Source organism: Protopterus annectens, chromosome 11.part0 (genome assembly GCF_019279795.1).
Source record: "Protopterus annectens isolate FY-2018-M chromosome 11.part0, PAN1.0, whole genome shotgun sequence".
Lineage (NCBI taxonomy): Eukaryota > Metazoa > Chordata > Ceratodontiformes > Protopteridae > Protopterus > Protopterus annectens.
In genome coordinates, this window is record NC_056745.1 from 1,490,478,472 (window position 1) to 1,490,498,001 (window position 19,530).

Genomic DNA, 19,530 nt, shown 5'->3' on the forward strand with positions numbered 1-19,530 from the left:
CAGAACTACATTTGTTGAGGCTATTAAATGCAATCTACCTAAATCTCCAAGGCCTTCGAGATATAAACACAGCAACAAGTAGTCTTTGCACCTTCAAAAATGCTCATCTCATTCAGAACCCATTACAAAGCACCTAGAAATCATAGAAATCACGGTGTCTCAGCTTGTCAGCCAGTAAGACAAACCTTCATATAACCAAACATCCTAGTCATAGGAGATTACATTGTGAGACAAACTAATGCACCATTCACCTGGCTGAATAAAGATAGGGTAACCATCATCTGCCTACTGGGAGTCAGTATTCACCACATCACACAAGCACTCGTCTTTGCATAACAAGTACACATATGACTCAGTCATAGTACATGTGGGAATAAACAATCTGAGGTGTACTTCAATGGACTATATGAATAGAGGTACAATGGAGATCTCAGAATATGTGTCCATTACATTCACCTAGAACGATGCCACAATATGAACAAAAATGATTCACTTTCAGAGTTGGCTTAGCTTCCGTTGTCATTCAGTATATATCTACCTGAGAGGACATGGTAGGCATCCCTAACTGCCTTGCCAGGGTATCGTCTACACCTGTCCTCCCAAGGCTTTTGTTTATTGGCAAAAACCTTATCCACCCCAATGGTGGCAGAGGCAGTTTACAAAAGCTTCCAACACAGCAAAACAGAATTCATAAAATATGAAGTTATTCGTGCTCAACACTAGGAGCCTAAATGGAAAACAACAATCGTTGAAGGCACTCCTTACCCTAGAATGCATCAATATATGCATCATTTTGGAGATCTGGTCCAAGAATATTGAGAGCACCCCATCAGTGCAACGTTTTAATGCATACCATATATTTGGATCCACTGCTCTAGATTAAGGCACTAAAGGCAGTAGAATTATATTTCCAGACATGTTAAACAGGATAGTGACCTGGAGCTTCTCCATCTACAACTTACCAGTAACAAAATCCCATATTACATTATAAGCAATTGCAGGACCCCCTCTATGGCCTCCTTTGCCCATGATGCCTACTTATCTAATACAGAAGCACTAAGTATTCAGCCAAACACTATTCTCTTGGAGGGCTTCAGCTAGCTCTGTATTAACTAGGAAACATATATATCCCCAAACATGATTGCCCAGAGATCACTGGACGTCATAAATACAGACTCACTGGACTAGGAAGTCTATACCCCAACAAGGAGAAAAAGAATCTTGGATTTGATTCTTACCAATATGAGACAGCTCTTTTCCCCTCCAGCTGTAACACCGTCCCTAGTCAAATAAGATGATAATCAGTCATATTCAACATATGAGTAAAGAAGGAGGTGTCATCCAATAACTCATCATTCACAGATTATGCCGAAGCAAATCGATTACAGCTGAGTGATGACCTGGCAAAATTCAGGTTCCCATTCTTCTCTGAGAACCCCTCTACATATGCAAAATCTTTCATCACCCACTTAAATGAGCATGTCAATAACTGCATTGGAACATCTGTCCCTGTCTGAAATAAATACAATGCTAAGTTTAAGAATAAATCCTTAGGGTAGAACACTAACATAAATAGACTGTACAATAAGAGGAAAAAGCTCACTGCACGTAAAATCAAATTTAATCCTGCAAAAGCCAAACATTTCTTCCTAAGGCTAACAAAGAACTTCAGACCCTCATTAAATCAACCAAAGCTGGATACAAGGTACAAAATAACCACCCAGGCAAATGAAAATCACAAAGCCTTTTCTGACTATATCAAAAACCTCAGAAATAATGTCCAAACATGCTCTGAGTTGATATCTCATACTCTAAGTCTGAAGACAAAGCCAATCTATCAGCGGATACATACAGGTCTAACTTCATCCCCCCTCTTATCCAGACCTCTTATCAGCATTTGCACCTCCCCCTCAAATATCATAGGAGCAAAACCTCAACTAAGCCCAAGAACACTGCTTCTATGGAGATGGATAACATACCAGGATGTCTATTGGGCAGTCTGAAACATGACCTGCCCCCACATAGGCTTTTCTGAAAGAACTTATTCTGTTTATTGTGGCAATAAAATCTTCTGCAATTGGTTTATATATATATATATATGCATGCGCACACGTGTGTATGTGTGTTTGTTTGTCTGTGCGAATGCTCTTCACAGCTTGTCACATTTTGCATCACCTATCACGTTAACACCTGTACAGGTAAATACTTGTATATTTTGTACAACTTTTCACATTTTACATCTTTGCTGTATCTTTTCTGAAAGCATAATTGCGGGTTCTGCATAGCTTTTAATTTTTCATTTTGCTGCATTTTCACTGACAAAAACACAACCATTGGTTTTGTGCAGTTTTTTATTTTACATTATATATCTTTTATATCTTTATAAGTTAAATTGAGAGATAAGAAGTTTGTACCAAAGGGGAGTATTTAATTTTTTTATTTAATATATTGATTAACAAGGTGATTGATGCTGCTCATCGAATTTACAGCCGTTTCAGATAAACACTTCGACTGCTGCCCCTCAGTGTTGTAGCACTCATGCCGGACATGCATATTCTTCTATCGATTATATTTTTAACAAGTGAAAAAAAATCTAGTCACATCAAGTATTTTCCATTGAAAATGCATTTCAAATAACAGCTAGAATTTATGTGAGAAAGGGGTTTAAGGAATTTAACAAGACAGCCTTTGAATGATAACACTAACAAAAAGTATATTTATCATGGAAGAATCAGATCAAGGTTTGTCTGTGATACAGGCTGATGTTCAGCAGGAAAGATGTTAAGCTAAATGTGACTGAAAGCAGGACATCAAAACTCTGTTTTGACTTCACAACTGGAGATCAAAAGGGAAAATGCCTCGAGTGTCAGTTGCCATAACAAAAACATGCCAAGAAGTAAAATGTAATTCATTGTTTTCCACAGGAAATCATTACTGGTGCAATTTTTAAATGTGTGCTGATAATGGTTCCCTTGGTATGAGAGATTTTTACCTCTTTTGAGTTGCTGTGAGCATAGATTAGGTATACATAAGTTTGAGGGTGTAGGGGGCCCCCCTGCAAAAAAAATTTAAAGTTATCTTTTCCACCCTTCTGTGTTTTGGGCATTATTTTTCAGTGTTTTACATGCTCAGAGTTGTACAGTTTGGCAAGCCATAGTGGCACCCTCTATTTTCACTGATACTGGTATCTGACAGAGATTTCTGTCAAAGCTAGCATTTTCTTTTATCCAACTTTTGGCAGCATCAGTGTAAGTCTATATAAGATTCTGCGAATAAAACAAAAACCTCAGCAGACCAACTGATGCTCAAGGTAGGGAATTTGCCATCTAGCAAAACTAGTACTGTTTTACATGGATACAGTGTTGGGTGAAAGACTTCAGTTTCCATTTTTTGGTTCTATGTAGATCTGTCTCTTATAACAACTTCCTTTTTGCAAGTGTTAGAGTGTTAGCATAACTCTGTAAGTACTGCCTGAAATATAAACACAAAAGTTATTGTTATATTCTTTGTAACCTGTGTGATGATATGGGTTAGTGCCAGTATAGCCAGCTGGAGTTCTACAAAGAATGATATGTCCTTTGAATATCAAACTGATTTATACAAGATGCTTGTTTTACAAATATATTAGAACTGTATGGCATTTGAATATCAAACTGATTTGCACAAATACATATGTTACAAATATATTAGAACTATATGGCATTTAAATAGACTGATCTGTATAGATGTTTATGTTACAAATGTGTTAGAAATGTATAGCATTTGAAAATCAAAATGTGTTTGTAAAGTCACTAGTGTAAAAAAATGTATCAACAGTGGGTCCTGCTGGACAGAGAAGGAATATACATGTGAAACTGTATGTATAGGTTCATAGGTTCATAGGTTCATACTAGGCTATCTGCCCAAGGGCATTTATAAGCCTAGCCCATAGTTATGTGGCTTTCGCCACCCCTTTAGTTTGAATAAAAACTATGCCTATCATTTTGCTGTGCCTCTGTCAAGCAGTGACACTGAAGTAATCCCTGGGGTATATCTGCAATCTCCCATCCATTGGTCAAGATTCCTCTTGAACAAGGCCAGAGAGGTGCTCTGCCTCACATGTACCGGGATTTTGTTCCACAGCATAGGGAGTCTCTGGGTGATGAATCTGTCCCTCCAGCACGTTCTATTTATAACCGTGTCAAGGTTTAAGTCTCCGCCCTTGTGGTTCTGAGGGATCTAGATTTTTTGAGGTGAAGCATATTCATCAAATCTGGGTTTGACATGGCCTTATATGTCAGGCACAGGTCACCTCTGAGCAAGCGGTATGAGACTGAATAGAGCTGGAGTTCTTTCAGTCGGGCAGCATAAGACATATTTTTGAGACCCTTTATCCTTTTGGTGAGGAACTTTTGGGGCCTTTCAAGCTGCAGCAGGTGTCTGGTCAGATACATTCCGAACGGGGCATTGTACTCAATCATAGGTCTAATGAGTGATGAGTACAGGGGGACGATGACCTCCCTTGATCCAGATGTGAATCCCTTCATGATCAGGTGGGTGATATAGAAGGTTTTCCTAACTACTTTAGCAACATGAGTGTCAAACGAAAGGCTACTGTCAACCTGGGTCCCCAGATCTCTGATGACTTTTTCTGTGCTCAGTGGATTGCCACCTATATGGTAGCTAGGGGTAACCTTGCTTTTCCCGAAGGGTATGACTATGCATTTTTTGGCGTTTAACTTCAGGCCATGGCTCTGTATGTATATATGTTAGCAAAGGACACTGGCAGAGAATGGGGTTAAACAGCTAGCTTACTTCTTATTTTAAGAAGAATACTGTTAATTGTACCACCTGATGGGCCATGGAATTGCTTATCTTACAGCTCTGAATAGGACTGGAGATGGCATGTCTGGAAGAAGCCTTTGTTCATTAGCTCAGTAAAAAGAGGAGAAGCCCCAGGGACTGCCATAAACATTAGCAAAACTTTAGATATGCATCTTATCACATCTATGCTAAAATTCTGTCTCAAGCTTCAAAAGGGAATAGTGTGAGAACCTAGAGTCAGGTGACCAAATGAGGTCTTTCTGCCAGCCATCTTGGAAATTTTAGAAATTACAAAGAGAAATCTCTCAATATTAACTATTCTGTCTTGGGTCTGACAACAACAAGGACCATTCACCACATCATCTACCGTGCTCCATTAATTAACTAGAGAATAGTAATTCTAGATTCAGTCAGGAAAATATAGTGAAGCTTAGCTTAGGTATTGTTTTTCTTTATTTGTCTGAGTCTGCCCATCAATGTCATTTTCAAAATTTCCTGTGATGTGAACTATGCAGTTTATTGTAAATATATATGCAGTATTTTTGTGCCCTTTTGTTATTTATTATTAAATATAGTTAAAACTTTTATTATGGCTGGCCCTTTTAGAAAGTATTTAATCTTTGAGAGTGCTTATATTTATTTGGTAACATTGTGTAAGCCATTCCTGAAGGTCTAGCTATCTTGGTCAACTACTACCATTTGTATTAGTATTAATATTACACAGTAATAATTGGACACCCTTTGTTAAGGACCTTAGAGTAGTTGATTGTGGAGTGCCTAATGGCAGTGATAACTACCTTATACTCTGGGCAGAAGGGGGCACAGCAGGTAAATCTTTGTGTGTGTGTGTGTGTGTGTGTGTGTGTGTGTGTGTGTGTGTGTGTGTGTGTGTGTGTGTGTGTGTGTGTGTGTGTGTTTGTTAAATCTCACATTGTGTATATGTGAACTACTTGGAGCAGGAACACAAAGAACTGGTTTCACAGAGAGGCTGCTAGATGACTTGGCCTGGACACTCGGCTGAGGACCTAACTACAGCTGTACTGGTGGGGAGTCTTACTGGGGACCTGAAGGGAGACAGATAGAGAGATCTAGACCCCAGATTGAGTGTGTTCCCTGTGTGCTCTTAAGGGAAATTGTGCTTGATGCAGAGAGGTCTGCATTTGGAAATACTGAGTGCATCTATTTCTCTGAAAGTGAATATTCCCCATAGGTGTCAGTGATGAGGATTGAGGCTCTTTGATCACTGGCCCAGAGAGGGGTCGTCACAACAAGGAACATTTTATTCATAAGGGCTCATATCTCTGCTGTTCAATGCTTCCTTCCCAACAGACCCATATAAGGTATGATCAGTTTCCTAAAAGAGTGCTTGAAGTACGATGTACACCTGGCTAAATGTGTAATTATTCCAAAAACAGTTCAGCTGAAAAAATATCACAAATTTAGTACAGGTCAAAAAATAAATCATTTAAAAATTCTCTGCCATTCAAGAAGCTAGACTTTCTACCTGATAATAACTGTTGAAATAATTACCATTATCTTCTTACGATGTTTAAACTCAATGGTCTCTGAATATAATTATGCAAACAAATGAAAACATACCTGGTGAAAATAAGCAACATCAAAATTGTCTGAGAATGTTTTTAATTCTGTTGTATTCATTGTTTCTGTGGTCTTCACTGATTCCAGATAATCAGAGCTAAAAAATAAAAGTCAGATAAATTTTGGATGTCCCCATTAAATTTGGAATACACTTAAATAAAATATTATGAAAAATGAGTAGAAAAGTTATATTTTTATCATAGAAGATGTCCACATATTGCTTAGCAAGTATTTGGAAGCTCTTACAAACATTGAAGAAGCACCAAAACCAAAGCAGCACATTCTGATTAAAATAGCCATTACCTGCGGGATGACCGGTTAAAGCGCAGGTAGTTTGTGCTTCTCGGGACAAGTGAGATTTCAAGCAGAAATTGGCTTTTAAACCTTAAGACGCTCTCAGTGAAAAATGTGTCTTTTTCTCCAAGTAGCAGCAAGCAGCCATGTATGTGTGTGTATATATATATATATATATATATAAATATATATATATATATATATATATATATATATAAATATATAGGGGGGTTCCATCAAGTGTATGCACAAAATGTTATTCCTTCAGAAGCTTGAAGTATTAACAAACTAGTCTGAAAATTCGCTTTGCAAATTTTACCAGTATTTTCTTGTGTGAGACTGCTGTACTGTTGGAACTGGGAATTTGCCCTTTCCCCACTGTAGTGCAGTCTTGGAGCTGGTATCTATAAGTGGCATAGGCTATAGGGGTACAGAGGGACTTACACCTTGAAAAAATATTTTTGCTTTTGCCTGTTTTTTTTTTTTTTTTTTTTTGAATGATTCAATATTTTATGTTTTTGAGCTCGAACTTGTGATATATATATATATATATATATATATATATATATATATATATATATATGTGTGTGTGGATCTACTCACTTTAGTTGAGTAGCCCATACATCTCCCTCAGAAACATCAACTGCAAAAGGTCTACAAAGCAGACATTGACATGTTACCACACATGCACCAATACATGCAATCTTCGCAAAAAAACAAATAACACTGATTTTTGCAGGGGGCAAGCCCTACCTGACAAGTGCGGATCTCACACACCTGTCAACCATCTGCATATATCAACCAAATGTGGTCGATTAAACAGATGTTGACAAACAAGCATTTAGGACAATACAATAAATATAGATATCTATATATCTATGTATATCTATATGTATCTATATCTATATCTATATATATATATGTATATAAATACACTAAATGGTAAAAAATGCATTAAGATATCCTTTGGAAACTATTCTACTTCTGGGGAAATACCACATTGAGAATACACCCCTAAGAGCTGACCCAGGTGTTTGAGATTTGTGAACGTATGTGGACAGTGGCCTAACATTCCTTCTATTTAATTTATAAACAGAGGGTTTTTGTGTCTAATTCTAGGGACCTCATTGTCCTCCTTTACATGGTCCTTATTAGGCCAGTCACTGAGTATAAATGCCCCCTTTGGATATATCTACCCAGACACTAGCAATAAAAGGATACAAGGTCTAAACAGGATGTCCTACCTACATGGACCACTTTAAAGCCTATTCACAAAATGTGGTATCCTACAGACTTGGTTGCAGGCACTTAATAACACATCAATATCTTTGCTGGTTAGGCTGAATCTCTGGGTCATTGTCCACTGAATGGTTTGGAGGGATACTGCCACCAGCAGAACTTTGTATTGTCATAATTTTGTCGACTTCACCTTTGCAAACGGCATGATTTGTTACCAGACTGAAGTGCCTGCCTAACATCACCATCATCATCATCTTCAGCCCCCTTTTCCCCATTTTCTACACAGGGTCAGGGTATCATGTTAACTGTCGCCATCTCTCTCGATTCAATGACACACTCCTGCCTTCTTCGACAATCATGGTTGATTGTTGCAGATCTTCTTTCACAAAATCCATCTTCTTCCCCAGATTGTCTTCTGCTTTTCTGCACGTGTGCCTGAACCACCATAATCTGTCCTCTTTGATCTTTCCTGCAATTGGAGCCACTTTGGTTTCATAGGTTCATAGGTTCATACTAGGCTATCTGCCCTAGGGCATTTATAAGCCTAGCCAGAGTGTGTTTGGCTTTTGCCACCCATTTTAAATTAATTTTGCTATGCCCTTTTTCGAGGTTAGTATACTGTGCCTCTGTCTAACAGTGACACAGAAGTGATACCCGGGGTAAACCTACGATCTCCCATCCACTCATCAAGATTCCTCTTGAAGACTTTCTGCTTTTATGTCCTCATTTCTTCATCTGTCTCACAGTGTGCATCATAGCACCCTTCTCAGGCACTTCATTTCCATCACCTCTAGCTTCCTCATCTGCTCTGCCTTTACTGCCCAGATTTCTGTACCATACAGTAGTACTGGTCACATCACTGTCTTGTACACATTACTTTTCAGCTTTTTTGGCATTCTTCTGTCATACACTACACCTGACACTCTACTCCGGTTGGCTGTAGCCCCTCGGATTCTAGCTTTGACCTCTTCATTCAGACTTCCCTTCTCCTCAACCACCCCTTCCAGATACTTGAAGCTGTTTACTGTTCCACTATCTTCCCTTCTATCGCTATTCTCAGCTTCCTCTGATTTCCCCAGTTTGCTGCCATTACCACTGTCTTATCTGTGCTTGGTTTCATCTCATGTGCCTTCAGATTTGCATTCCATTCTCCTATCCTTTGCTGAAGTTCTAGATCAGAGTCTGCCTGTACTGCCACATAGTCTGCATACAGCAGCTTTGTTGATCTGTCCCCTCTGACCTGTTTGTTAATGCAGCCCATCCCCAGTATGAACAGCAACTCTCACTGGGAATTCCACTGTGAGACTAAACACTGTTAGTACTTGAGTCATTGGGTCCCAGTACATAGTCTGCACTAATTCTACCAATCTTTCTGGGACTTTGGACTGCCACAGTACTGCCCAAATCAGCTTTCTTGGGACCTTGTCATATGCTTTCTCCAAGTCTAAGAATGCCCAATTAGACTCTTTACTCACCTCTAGCTTTTTCTCAGCTGTCTTACTGCAAACATTGGGTCAGTTGTGCTGCACCCTGATCTGAATCCAAACTGCTCATCTCACATCTTACATTCTACTACTCTGAGTATCCATTTATCAATCACCCTCTCCAGAACTTTCATGCAATGTGATAGGAGTTTGATGACTCTGTACTGCCCACAGTTGTGGATGTCCCCTTTGCTCTTGTACACTGGCACAAGTATGCTTATTCTCCAGTCATCTGGGGTACGCCTTTCTCTCTACACTGCTATGTGCACTCTCAGGAGCCATTTCTCCCCTATCTCACCCAACATCTTTATCATATCCGCTGTGACCTCGTCTGAGCCTGCTGCTTTCCCTGACTTCATCTTCCTTAGTGCTGTTTTTACTTCTAGGGTGGGCTCCTCCTCTACTCTCATCATAGGCTGTGTCTGGGGCACTACAGCTTCTGTGGGGTTTTCTTCATTCAGAAGCTGCTGAAATACTCCTTCCATCTGCTTTAGATGTCTTGTGGACTGGTGAGTAGGTTGTCATTGGCATCCCTTATGAAGGGTGTTTGACTATCTGTATCTTTCTGTCTTTGCTTTACAACCTGATATAGTTTATTTGTACCACCTACTGAGTCACTTTCCAGAAGCTGGTAGAGTGCCTCCTATGCCCTGTTCTTTGCTGTTGCAATTTCTTCCTTAGCGTCTTTGTTAGCCAACCAGTAGTCCTTCCTAGCCTGGTCAGTCTTTTCTGTTTCCTACTTTCCCTGCACTCCTTTCTTTTGATGACTTCCCAGACTTCTGCATTCCACCACCAGTTTTCCTTATGTACCTTATTTCCATACCTGGAGACCCTCACTTTGAATGTTTTGGGAAAGCACTAACTCCAAACCTACCTGTGATGTGTCAGTATATGGGGCAAACTCTTTAGTAAAGTCAGGACTCAGTACCACAATTTCAGGAGACAGACTCCTTTTTTACTTCATTAAATACTCTGCTTCAAGAACTCATTCACTTTGACAGGAGCTTTCCTTTTGTTTTGTTTTTTTTTTTGAGATCTGCCAATGGGCAAGCAATAGCCACAACATTAGGTGCAAATTTTCTATACTGCCCAGCTAGTCCAAGAGAAACTTTCACTTGCTTTTAGTGGAGAGTACAGATCAGTTTTTTATGGCCTCAATTTTTCTACAAATGGTTTTACCACCTCTCTTCCAATAAGATATCCCAAATACCTGTCTTCCACCATGTCTAGTTGACTTTGCTTAGCATTCATGGTCAAAGCCTGGCTGTCTTATTGACTGTAATATAGCCTGTACTTTTGGTAAGTGGGACTCCTGTCCTGTCAGTGAATGACCACAGCAACGAGTGCCACTTCAGTATTTTAGACACTGGCCTCTGAAAGGTGGCTGAGGTACCCAGTAGGACAAGTGGAAGCACTGGGTACTGGACTAAACTGTCAGATGTTACAAGGGCTGTTTTTCTTTGGTGGAAGGGTATGTGGCATATGCCAATATCCCTTCATCAAACTCAGTGTTGAAACTAGCTGGCCTTTCTTAGGTTCTCTATCAGCTTTGGGGCTTGGGATAGCTATCACACTTTGAAATGCTATTCAGTTTCCTGAAGTCATAACAGAGTCAAGTACTTCCATCGGGTTTAGGAACTAGCACTTTTGCACTGCTCCAATCACTATATGTACTGCCCTAGTCACTATAGTTACTGCCCCAGTCACTATATGTACTGCCCCAGTCACTCTTGTATCTCATGTAGTTTAAGGATTTTTTGAATATCTTGCTTTACTGTCTCTGGGTCTGTGATGCTGCATCTGCTTTCTCTGTGTTACATTGTATCATCTGAATTCTCCCAGACATTTCTAAAAACACTCCGTTATTTACTAATAAGAATTTTACGGTATCCTGTCTTCTCCTTGGCTTCTACGTTTATGTGTTTGGTTTGGTTTTGGTGACAACGAGGGAAGCTGATTGTGTTTTTCAGTTTTGTGGTCAATAAGAATTTTATTGTTATTTTGTCTTCTGCTTTGGACAAGGATTCTTCTAAGTGCCAATCAGGTTGATATTCTCTTGTCTCTCCTGTATGAAAATGTGCTTGCAAGCACTCTGCAGAATTCTCTGTATCTTTCCATGGCATCCATACATTAATGTGATAGATTTATTTATATCTTTTCTGGTTGTCTAACCTTATAGTTTAGTGCATTTAATTGTTATCACCTCAAATAGCTGCCTGCCATTTGGCCAGAAATGTGTTTTCACCCTAAGGCACTAGCAATAGTAATTGATTTCCTGGGTTAAATTCTCTGTGTGTTACACATTTTTATTATCCAGTTATTCCATTTCCTGGGCTGCATGCAGGAGCTCTCTTATTATAGGAATTACCAGCTTTAATCTATCCTGCAAACGAGCACAGTGTTGTATCACTGTTTTGAATGGTGTTTTTTTCTTCTTTCCACATTGTCTTAGCAATGTCAATAATGTCTTGAATGCCTGTCATATAAAGGTTCAAATAAGGTAAACAAAGTTAAAGGTGGTAGCGCACCCCTCTAATTGCAAATATTAGATAGGGTAGCAACTGGTCCTAGTTTTTAATATCTGCATTAACAATTTTTTGTCAGCATTCCTTTCACTGCTTTATGAAACTTCTGTTCTGGCCTATTTTTTGCACACAGTAGACTGATGTTGTAATCTCAAAGCTGTAACCAAGGTGGGTAAAGTGGGCAGCTGCACAGGTGCACACTGACAGGGGGCACAATTAGCAGGTGCTCATGGTGGGGAAATGCAATTCCTTTCATAAATGAATACTGATCCTGTATTTGCAGTAATGGTTGACAAACATATTGTTCAATGCGTGTTCATAACTGTAGGAAGGTATCTTTTATATTAGTATCCAGCAGTCTGCTATGGTTTCAGATAAGAGATAAGCCTTTTTTAACTTTATGAAGCCACCTCGTTTTTCCTCATCTTGAAGTAAAGGGGTGATGCCCATTTGGGGATCTGCATAAGATGCCTGATTGCCTAGCTACAGTTCTGCTGCATCTCTTTGACTCTAAACAGCTGACATGACTGATGCAGTACCGTTGACATAAAGGGTCTCTGCTTGTCAGTAAGTGTCCCTTATTCTGAATAATAAGAGTGTCAGTTCTGTTGCAATGGCCTTACACTTAGCGTTGCATAAGATTTTACCAGTAACAAGACAATGTCCATAGCAGTACATTCAAAGGATACTTCTGTGACAGACATTAAAATCAATGGATTTTTATATCAGGAATAGGTGCACTTTTGAAGCATTCTAGGCAAGAAACTCACATCTTTTCAGATCTCTTTCATTATGCCATAGTAGTAAAATCTGGCTATGACTCCTATCTTAGTTTGGTTTATTCCCATGTCCCTGCTGAACACGACTAGAAACTAACCTCATTGCATTGTGTATAAGGTTTGCTCCCTAATAACTGAATATTTTTTTCCATTTTTTTTACTTACTTAAGATCACAACTATAGCTAAGTCATCAGGCATCCTGTGCAGATTCCTGAACTAGGACCCCGTTATCTAAAGGGGGGAGATAAAAATGTTTCTCGTATAAAACTGTAGTTTAGCAAGCTGCTTACTAGTGCAACAAGCAGCTTCAAAGCATTGAAACATTACCAATGAATGTAATTTCAGAATCAGCATTTATTTATGAAACCAGTACTACACACCACCACCGCTGGAATCTGCCCATCATGCCCCCAACAACTCACACCTGGGGAAACTGCCTCCTTCACCACATGCTAGTTATGGCACTCCGTTGTATAAAAGACCATCTTTTAACTCAAAATAAGGGTAAGAAGAACTGATGACATCTTGCTTACTTCTTACCCAATAACTTTAGGCATGTTCATGCTTGTCATACATAAAGTACTATCTTTACATTGTGAATGAGCCTTTTTAAAATATATTTGGTTTACTTGTAAGTCCACTAACTCAGGATTACTTTCTTCAGTAACCTGTCTTGAGGTGGACAGCACAGCTTTTTCTTCCAAAAAAGTCATAGAGCAGCTTCTTCTATCTATATCCATGCAAAAGATAGTCTTAAACAAACATTTCCTTCAATTTTATTATCTCTGTTATAACTGCAGGTCCATTGAGTGTCTTGTCTTTTTGTGGGCTGCTCTTGCTCTACCCCAGTGTGAGTAGATACCACCATCTCACCTTTTTCCCTTCTCTGTTTATTTTCCCCCACTACAAAGGGCATATCAGAACAAAATCTGTTGTCAGTTGTACTTTTTTCTTGGTTTACAGATTCCTGTTGCTTAAAGTCCACTTGCATTTGCATTCTCTGATTTATACTAACAAAAAATGTCATAACTGCATTCTCCTGCTTATGTCACTTTCTGTGTTCTTAGGGTCTTCATTCAACTGGCTTTCTTTTTCTATGTTTTTTCTCTGTGTGTTAATACTGGAGAAGTTTCTGCGTACACTTCTGTCGTGAACTGACTTTTACATCAGAGCTTCTTATCAGTTCATCTTCTGAACCTCTGCTAATATCTTTTATAATTTTTCATTTCTGCAACACTTCATTGAGAAATACATCTGATAGCAGATCTTTTTTACTGCCTAACCACAGCCACATTTTGGATGTTTTGGTAGTTTCTACACCAACTCACTTCTCCTGGTTTTCATATTGAGTACTTATGTAAACATCACTGTCTTGCTCCCCTGCAATCTTACACGAAATGGATGAACTCAAACTGCTTCTCTTCCTCTTTGTTATTATGTGTATCAGCCTTCCTTTCTGCGTCTGTGGATTCCCCTGCTTCACACATTTCCCATACTTCTTTAACATTAGAAAATTGTTTTTTTCCTAATTTTAAATAATGGGTTAAATCAGGAGTTTTAGCCATTGGATGTAACACTTTTTCAAGGATTGCTTGACAAGGGAAGTCATGCTTTCAGAATTGGAAAGTGATTGAGCATCTTCCTTTTGAAATACACATTACATTTTACCATCTTGGTTGTAACACAGTGACACAGGGTTGAGTCAATTGTCCAAGCTATACTTTTATCACAATCCATCTACTTCATCTAAAGCATGCTTTATAGTTTTCACATTTCATTCAGTAACACTCTCGTCAGTGTTACTAGCACAGAACTTAGAGTTGTGACTCCCCCCATTTGTAACAAATTAACGTTACTTGTTGGTTATGTTTCATGGGAGATGTTACATTTCTTATTGCAATTTTAGCCTTAAATACAGATAGGTTGGTTTTATATACTGTATCAATGACTAATAGGTGTCTTGCTAAAGTTACTACCTGACGTCCCGCTCACCAGACTGAGTAAGGAGAAGGTCACAGTAAGCTGCCTGTCGGGCGCTAGAATCCGCCACATAACGCAAGCACTCAGGTCTCTCAACAGCAGGTACAAATATGACTCAGTCATTGTCCACGCTGGTGTAAACGACCTGAGAAGTACCTCCTTGGACTACATGAAAAGAGACATTGAGGAGCTCTCTGATTATGTAGCCCAGGCAGGTATGACCCTGACCTTGAGCAGTATCCTACCTTCACCAAGAATGATGCCACAATACAGAGATAAGATGATCAGCTTTAACAATTGGCTTAAACACTGGTGTCATTCAAAGGGGATCCAGTGTCTGTCTGCCTGGGATGACATGCTGGACAAGCCACGCTGCTTCCAAGGGACGGCTTGCACCTGTCACCCTGGGATTCCGGATATTGGCAAAGGCTCTTGCCACCCCATAGTGCCTTTTTAGGCAAGGCTCAAATTCTAAACCTACCACCCTAGAACACAAAAAGGAAAAAACTAAGGGTAATGCTGCTCAATGCCAGAAGTCTAAATCTCAAAATGCACGCACTCGAGGCCCTTCTCAGTATGGAGAACATCGATGTCTGTGTTGTGACAGAAACCTGGTTCAAGGCTCCTGAGAGCACCCCAGTGCTATCAGGTTTTACCTCATATCATGCGTTCCGGCCCCAAAATCCGGACAATACCAAGAAAGGAGGGGGGGTATCCATATTCATCAAGGACACCCACACCTCAAGACTGGTGGCAACGCACGATGCATCGGAGACCATCCAGGTGCAATTAACCATAGGCAAGACCGCTCTGCAAATTGTAGCATGTTACAGGCCACCCTCACAAACTCAGGAACCTCACATGGCCTTCCTGAAAACACTAGAGGGATAAATGTATCACCAAACACCATCATACTAGGTGACTTCAATTACCCTAATATAGACTGGGAACACTACTCAAGCCCAAACACCCTAGCCCAAAAGTTCCTGGAATTCATAAACTCAAATGCCATGGAACAACTAGTCACCATCCCCACAAGAGGAGATAACATACTTGATCTCATCATCACGAACATGGGAGCACAATGTTCAACACCGGAGGTGTACCCCTCACTGGTGAGATCAGACCACAAACTAATCTCGCTGGAGGTCCTCATCCCACCCCACCTGAAATAAAAAGACCACAGTAAAGAACTTCTCAAAAGCTGACTTCACACTTCTAAAGACTAGTGTGGTCTCCTTTAAGGCCCCCGAGCCAGTGGAAAACAGTACTCAAGCCACTGAATCACTTACAAATGCCTTCTACCAGCACCTGCAGGACTGCATGGATAAGGCAATCCCAAGCAAAACAAAGACTCTTTGTACCAAAGGCAAGTGTCCAGTCTGGTGGACCCCAGCCATAAACAAACTCTACAACAAAAGGAGGAAGCTACTACAAGATAGAGCAAAATCCTTAAAAGGTAAGACACCCTTGATCACTATAAGTAAAAAACTAAGAGCTCTCATAAAATCATCCAAAGCAAATTTCGAGAGAAAATAGCTAAAGACTCAAAAGACAATCATAAGGCCTTCTTTAGCTATGTTAGAAACCTGGGAGGAAACTCCCAGATATGCTCAGAGCTAGTTCAAAATGATGTGAAGATTACTGATCCTACAGACATTGCCAACATACTGGCTGACAGGTTCAGTGCAAACTTCTCCCCTCCCCCAAAAGGAGAGATATCTATACCAAACGATTGCAGCCCCCAAACATCTCCAGCGCCCAAGTGAGAACTGCTCTCTCCAAAGCAAAAACACAGCATCCATGGGACCTGATGGTGTCCCCGGCTGTGTGCTCCATGAACTCAATGAGGAATTAAACCCACAGCTAGGACAGCTGTTTAATCAAAGTCTTACCTCTGGATACGCACCCAGGAGTGGCGCACTGCAACTGTGGTACCACTTCACAAAGGCGGTGCCTCCACCGACCCTGGAAATTACCGCCCATTAGCTTGACAAGCCTTATCTGCAAAGCCATGGAGAGGATCATAATGGACCTCATAAATAAAGACATAAGGAATTTGCAGACTTTGGATCCAACCCAGTTTGGCTTTGTCAAAGGCAGATCATGCCTTTTAAACTTGGTTGACTTTTTCGAAACAGTCACCAAAGCCATTGATGAGGGAAAGGCAGTCCATACAGCCTACCTCGATCTGGCTAAGGCCTTCGATACAATACCCCACTCGGGTATCATTGAAAAACTCATCAGCTTAAATGTCAACCCATACATCACAAGATGGGTTGCAAACTGGCTGAGTGACAGAACCCACAGGGTCAGAGTTGCTGGCGCCATGTCAGACTCAAAGCCTGTCACAAGTGGTGTCCCACAGGGCTCAGTCCTGGGCCCACTCTTGTTTGGCATCTACTTTTCCGAAGTACAAGCAAACACAGGAGGGTTATGGCTGACAAAGTTTGCAGATGACTGCAAACTGGGCGCCATAGTAGAAAACACATCTGATACAGATATCCTTCAGAAGGGTCTCACAGAAACGGATAACTGGTGCCAGAGCCACGGCCTAAAGTTAAATGCCAAAAAATGCATAGTCATACCCTTCGGGAAAAACAAGGTTACCCCTAGCTACCAAATGGGTGGCAATCCACTGAGCACAGAAGAAGTTATCAGGGACCTGGGGACCCAGGTTGATAGTAGTCTGTCATTCGACACCCATGTAGCTAAAGTAGTTAGGAAGACCTTCTACATTGCCCACCTTATCATGAAGGGATTCTCATCTAGATCAAGGGAGGTCATAGTCTCCCTTTACTCATCACTCATCAGACCAATGATTGAGTACAATGCCCCATTCGGAATGTATCTGACCCGACACTTGCAGCAGCTGGAGAGGCCACAAAAGTTCCTCACCAAAAGGATAAAGGGCCTCAAAAATCTGTCCTATGCTGCCCGACTGAAAGAACTCCAGCTCTATTCAGTCGCTCACCGCTTGCTCAGAGGTGACCTTTGCCTAACATACAAGGCCATGTCAAACCCAGATTTAATGAATATGCTTCACCTCAATAAATCTAGATCCATCAGAGCCACAAGGGCGGGAGACTTAAACCTTGACACGGCTATTAATAGGACGTGCTGGAGGGATAGATTCATCACCCAAAGACTCCCTATGCTGTGGAACAAAATCCCGGTACATGTGAGGCAGAGCACCTCGCTGGCCTTGTTCAAGAGAAATCTTGACCAATGGATGGGAGATCACAGATATACCCCAGGGATAACCTCAGTGTCACTGCTCGACAGAGGCACAGCAAAATAATGGGTATAGTTCCCCATACTAAAGGGGTGGCGTAAGCCACAAAACGATGGGCTAGGCTTGTAAATGCCCTCGGGCAGATAGCCTAGTATGAACCTATGAATAGAGTTCTTGAGATCACTTTGCAGTACCCAATTTATTATATTACTAGACAAAGCTCTTTTAAAGTTATCTGCTAACATTATTAACAATTTGCTTTAGTGTTTCTATCAGTTTCAAGTTAGAGCTTTAAAGGAGCATTTATATCATACATTTGTGGGTTTACAGGTTTATCAAAATTAAAACTCCATTTATAATAGTCCATGCAATCAATTTCTTCCATGTAAGCATACATTTTCAGTGCCTCTCTGGTCTGTTAGGATGACAGGAGTTTGGCTTGGTCTGCTCACTCAAATGTCACCGGACAGGACTCCAGATCATCCTTCCTGGTTAGTTTCTTCATAAGTGACTCAGTCCTGGGGCTGTGGCTATTATACTGGCCAGCAAAATTAGTTCCTGCTGTGGTTGTTACTAGCCTTTTGTCAGTCCTTATCTATGATTCTACAATTTTATTTAATAATTCTTCTATGGTTGTGCTCACCAGTTAACCACGCCAGCAACAAAAGTTACATTGCTTTAGGGAATTAGTAGCCCAAGTATCATCTGCACTTGGAAGCAGAAGTAGTATTGTCATGTCTCTGGGCAAATGCAAATGCACACACTACCCGTGTCTGTTCAAGGAGGCACAGGAAACAAGACGTATACAAAAATACAGGTAAAAAAAAAATTCATAGCCCACTTGGCTGTGTAGAGCCAAATAAAATGCACAGTATCTGAGGTTATGTTTATCAAAGGTTCATGGTTCACACATTCCCTCCAAAATACAGGTTCTCTTTAATGCAAAATGTTAAGGCTGGAGGTCTTTCCCAAGGTCTGAGGCTCTGTGTCTAGTTCTGTAAGCAGAAGTAAGTACTTCTACATGGTACAGTCCGCAGGTTGGTCCTGATTGGGGGTTTCCACTAAACTCTTCCAGGATCTTCCTATAAATGATCTTTCAGATGACAAACTAATTTCCCTGCCTCCTTATATACACCTTTGATTGTTGTATATCCATCCATCCATGCATCCATCCATCCATCCATCCATCCATCCACAACCCCTTTTTCCCATTTTTGCACACAGAGTTGGGTGTCACCTCAACAATGACAATCACCCACTACTAAGGCTTACGCTGTTGGGTGTCTAGCCCTGTCATAGTAGTGCTTCCACATCACACACTCACATGCACAGTCACACCTATGGCCAATTTAGAGTGTCCAATCCACCAACTGCATGTCTTTGGGATGTGGGAGGAAGTCAACCCATGCAAGCACAGGGATGACATGCATACTCCACACAAAAGGCACCCCAGCTGAGAATCGAACTGGGGAACCTCTTGCTGTGAGGCGACAACACCATCTGCTGTGCCACTGTGTCATCCCAATTATTTATTTAGCTATCTGCTGTGAAAATACTGCTATGCTTTACATTTAAAAACACAGAACACATT

The 19,530-nt window shown here is 40.5% G+C and overlaps 1 protein-coding gene across 1 annotated transcript in view; it reads right to left on the reverse strand.

Moving 5' to 3' along the window:
• The window catches only part of LOC122815930 (polyamine deacetylase HDAC10-like), a 752,749-nt gene that overhangs the window by 467,593 nt on the left and 265,626 nt on the right, over positions 1 to 19,530 (reverse strand). Inside the window, exon 4 of the mRNA XM_044088797.1 lies at positions 6,403 to 6,499. Coding sequence (XP_043944732.1) covers positions 6,403 to 6,499 — 97 coding nt within the window. The remainder of the gene's footprint in view (positions 1 to 6,402; positions 6,500 to 19,530) is intronic.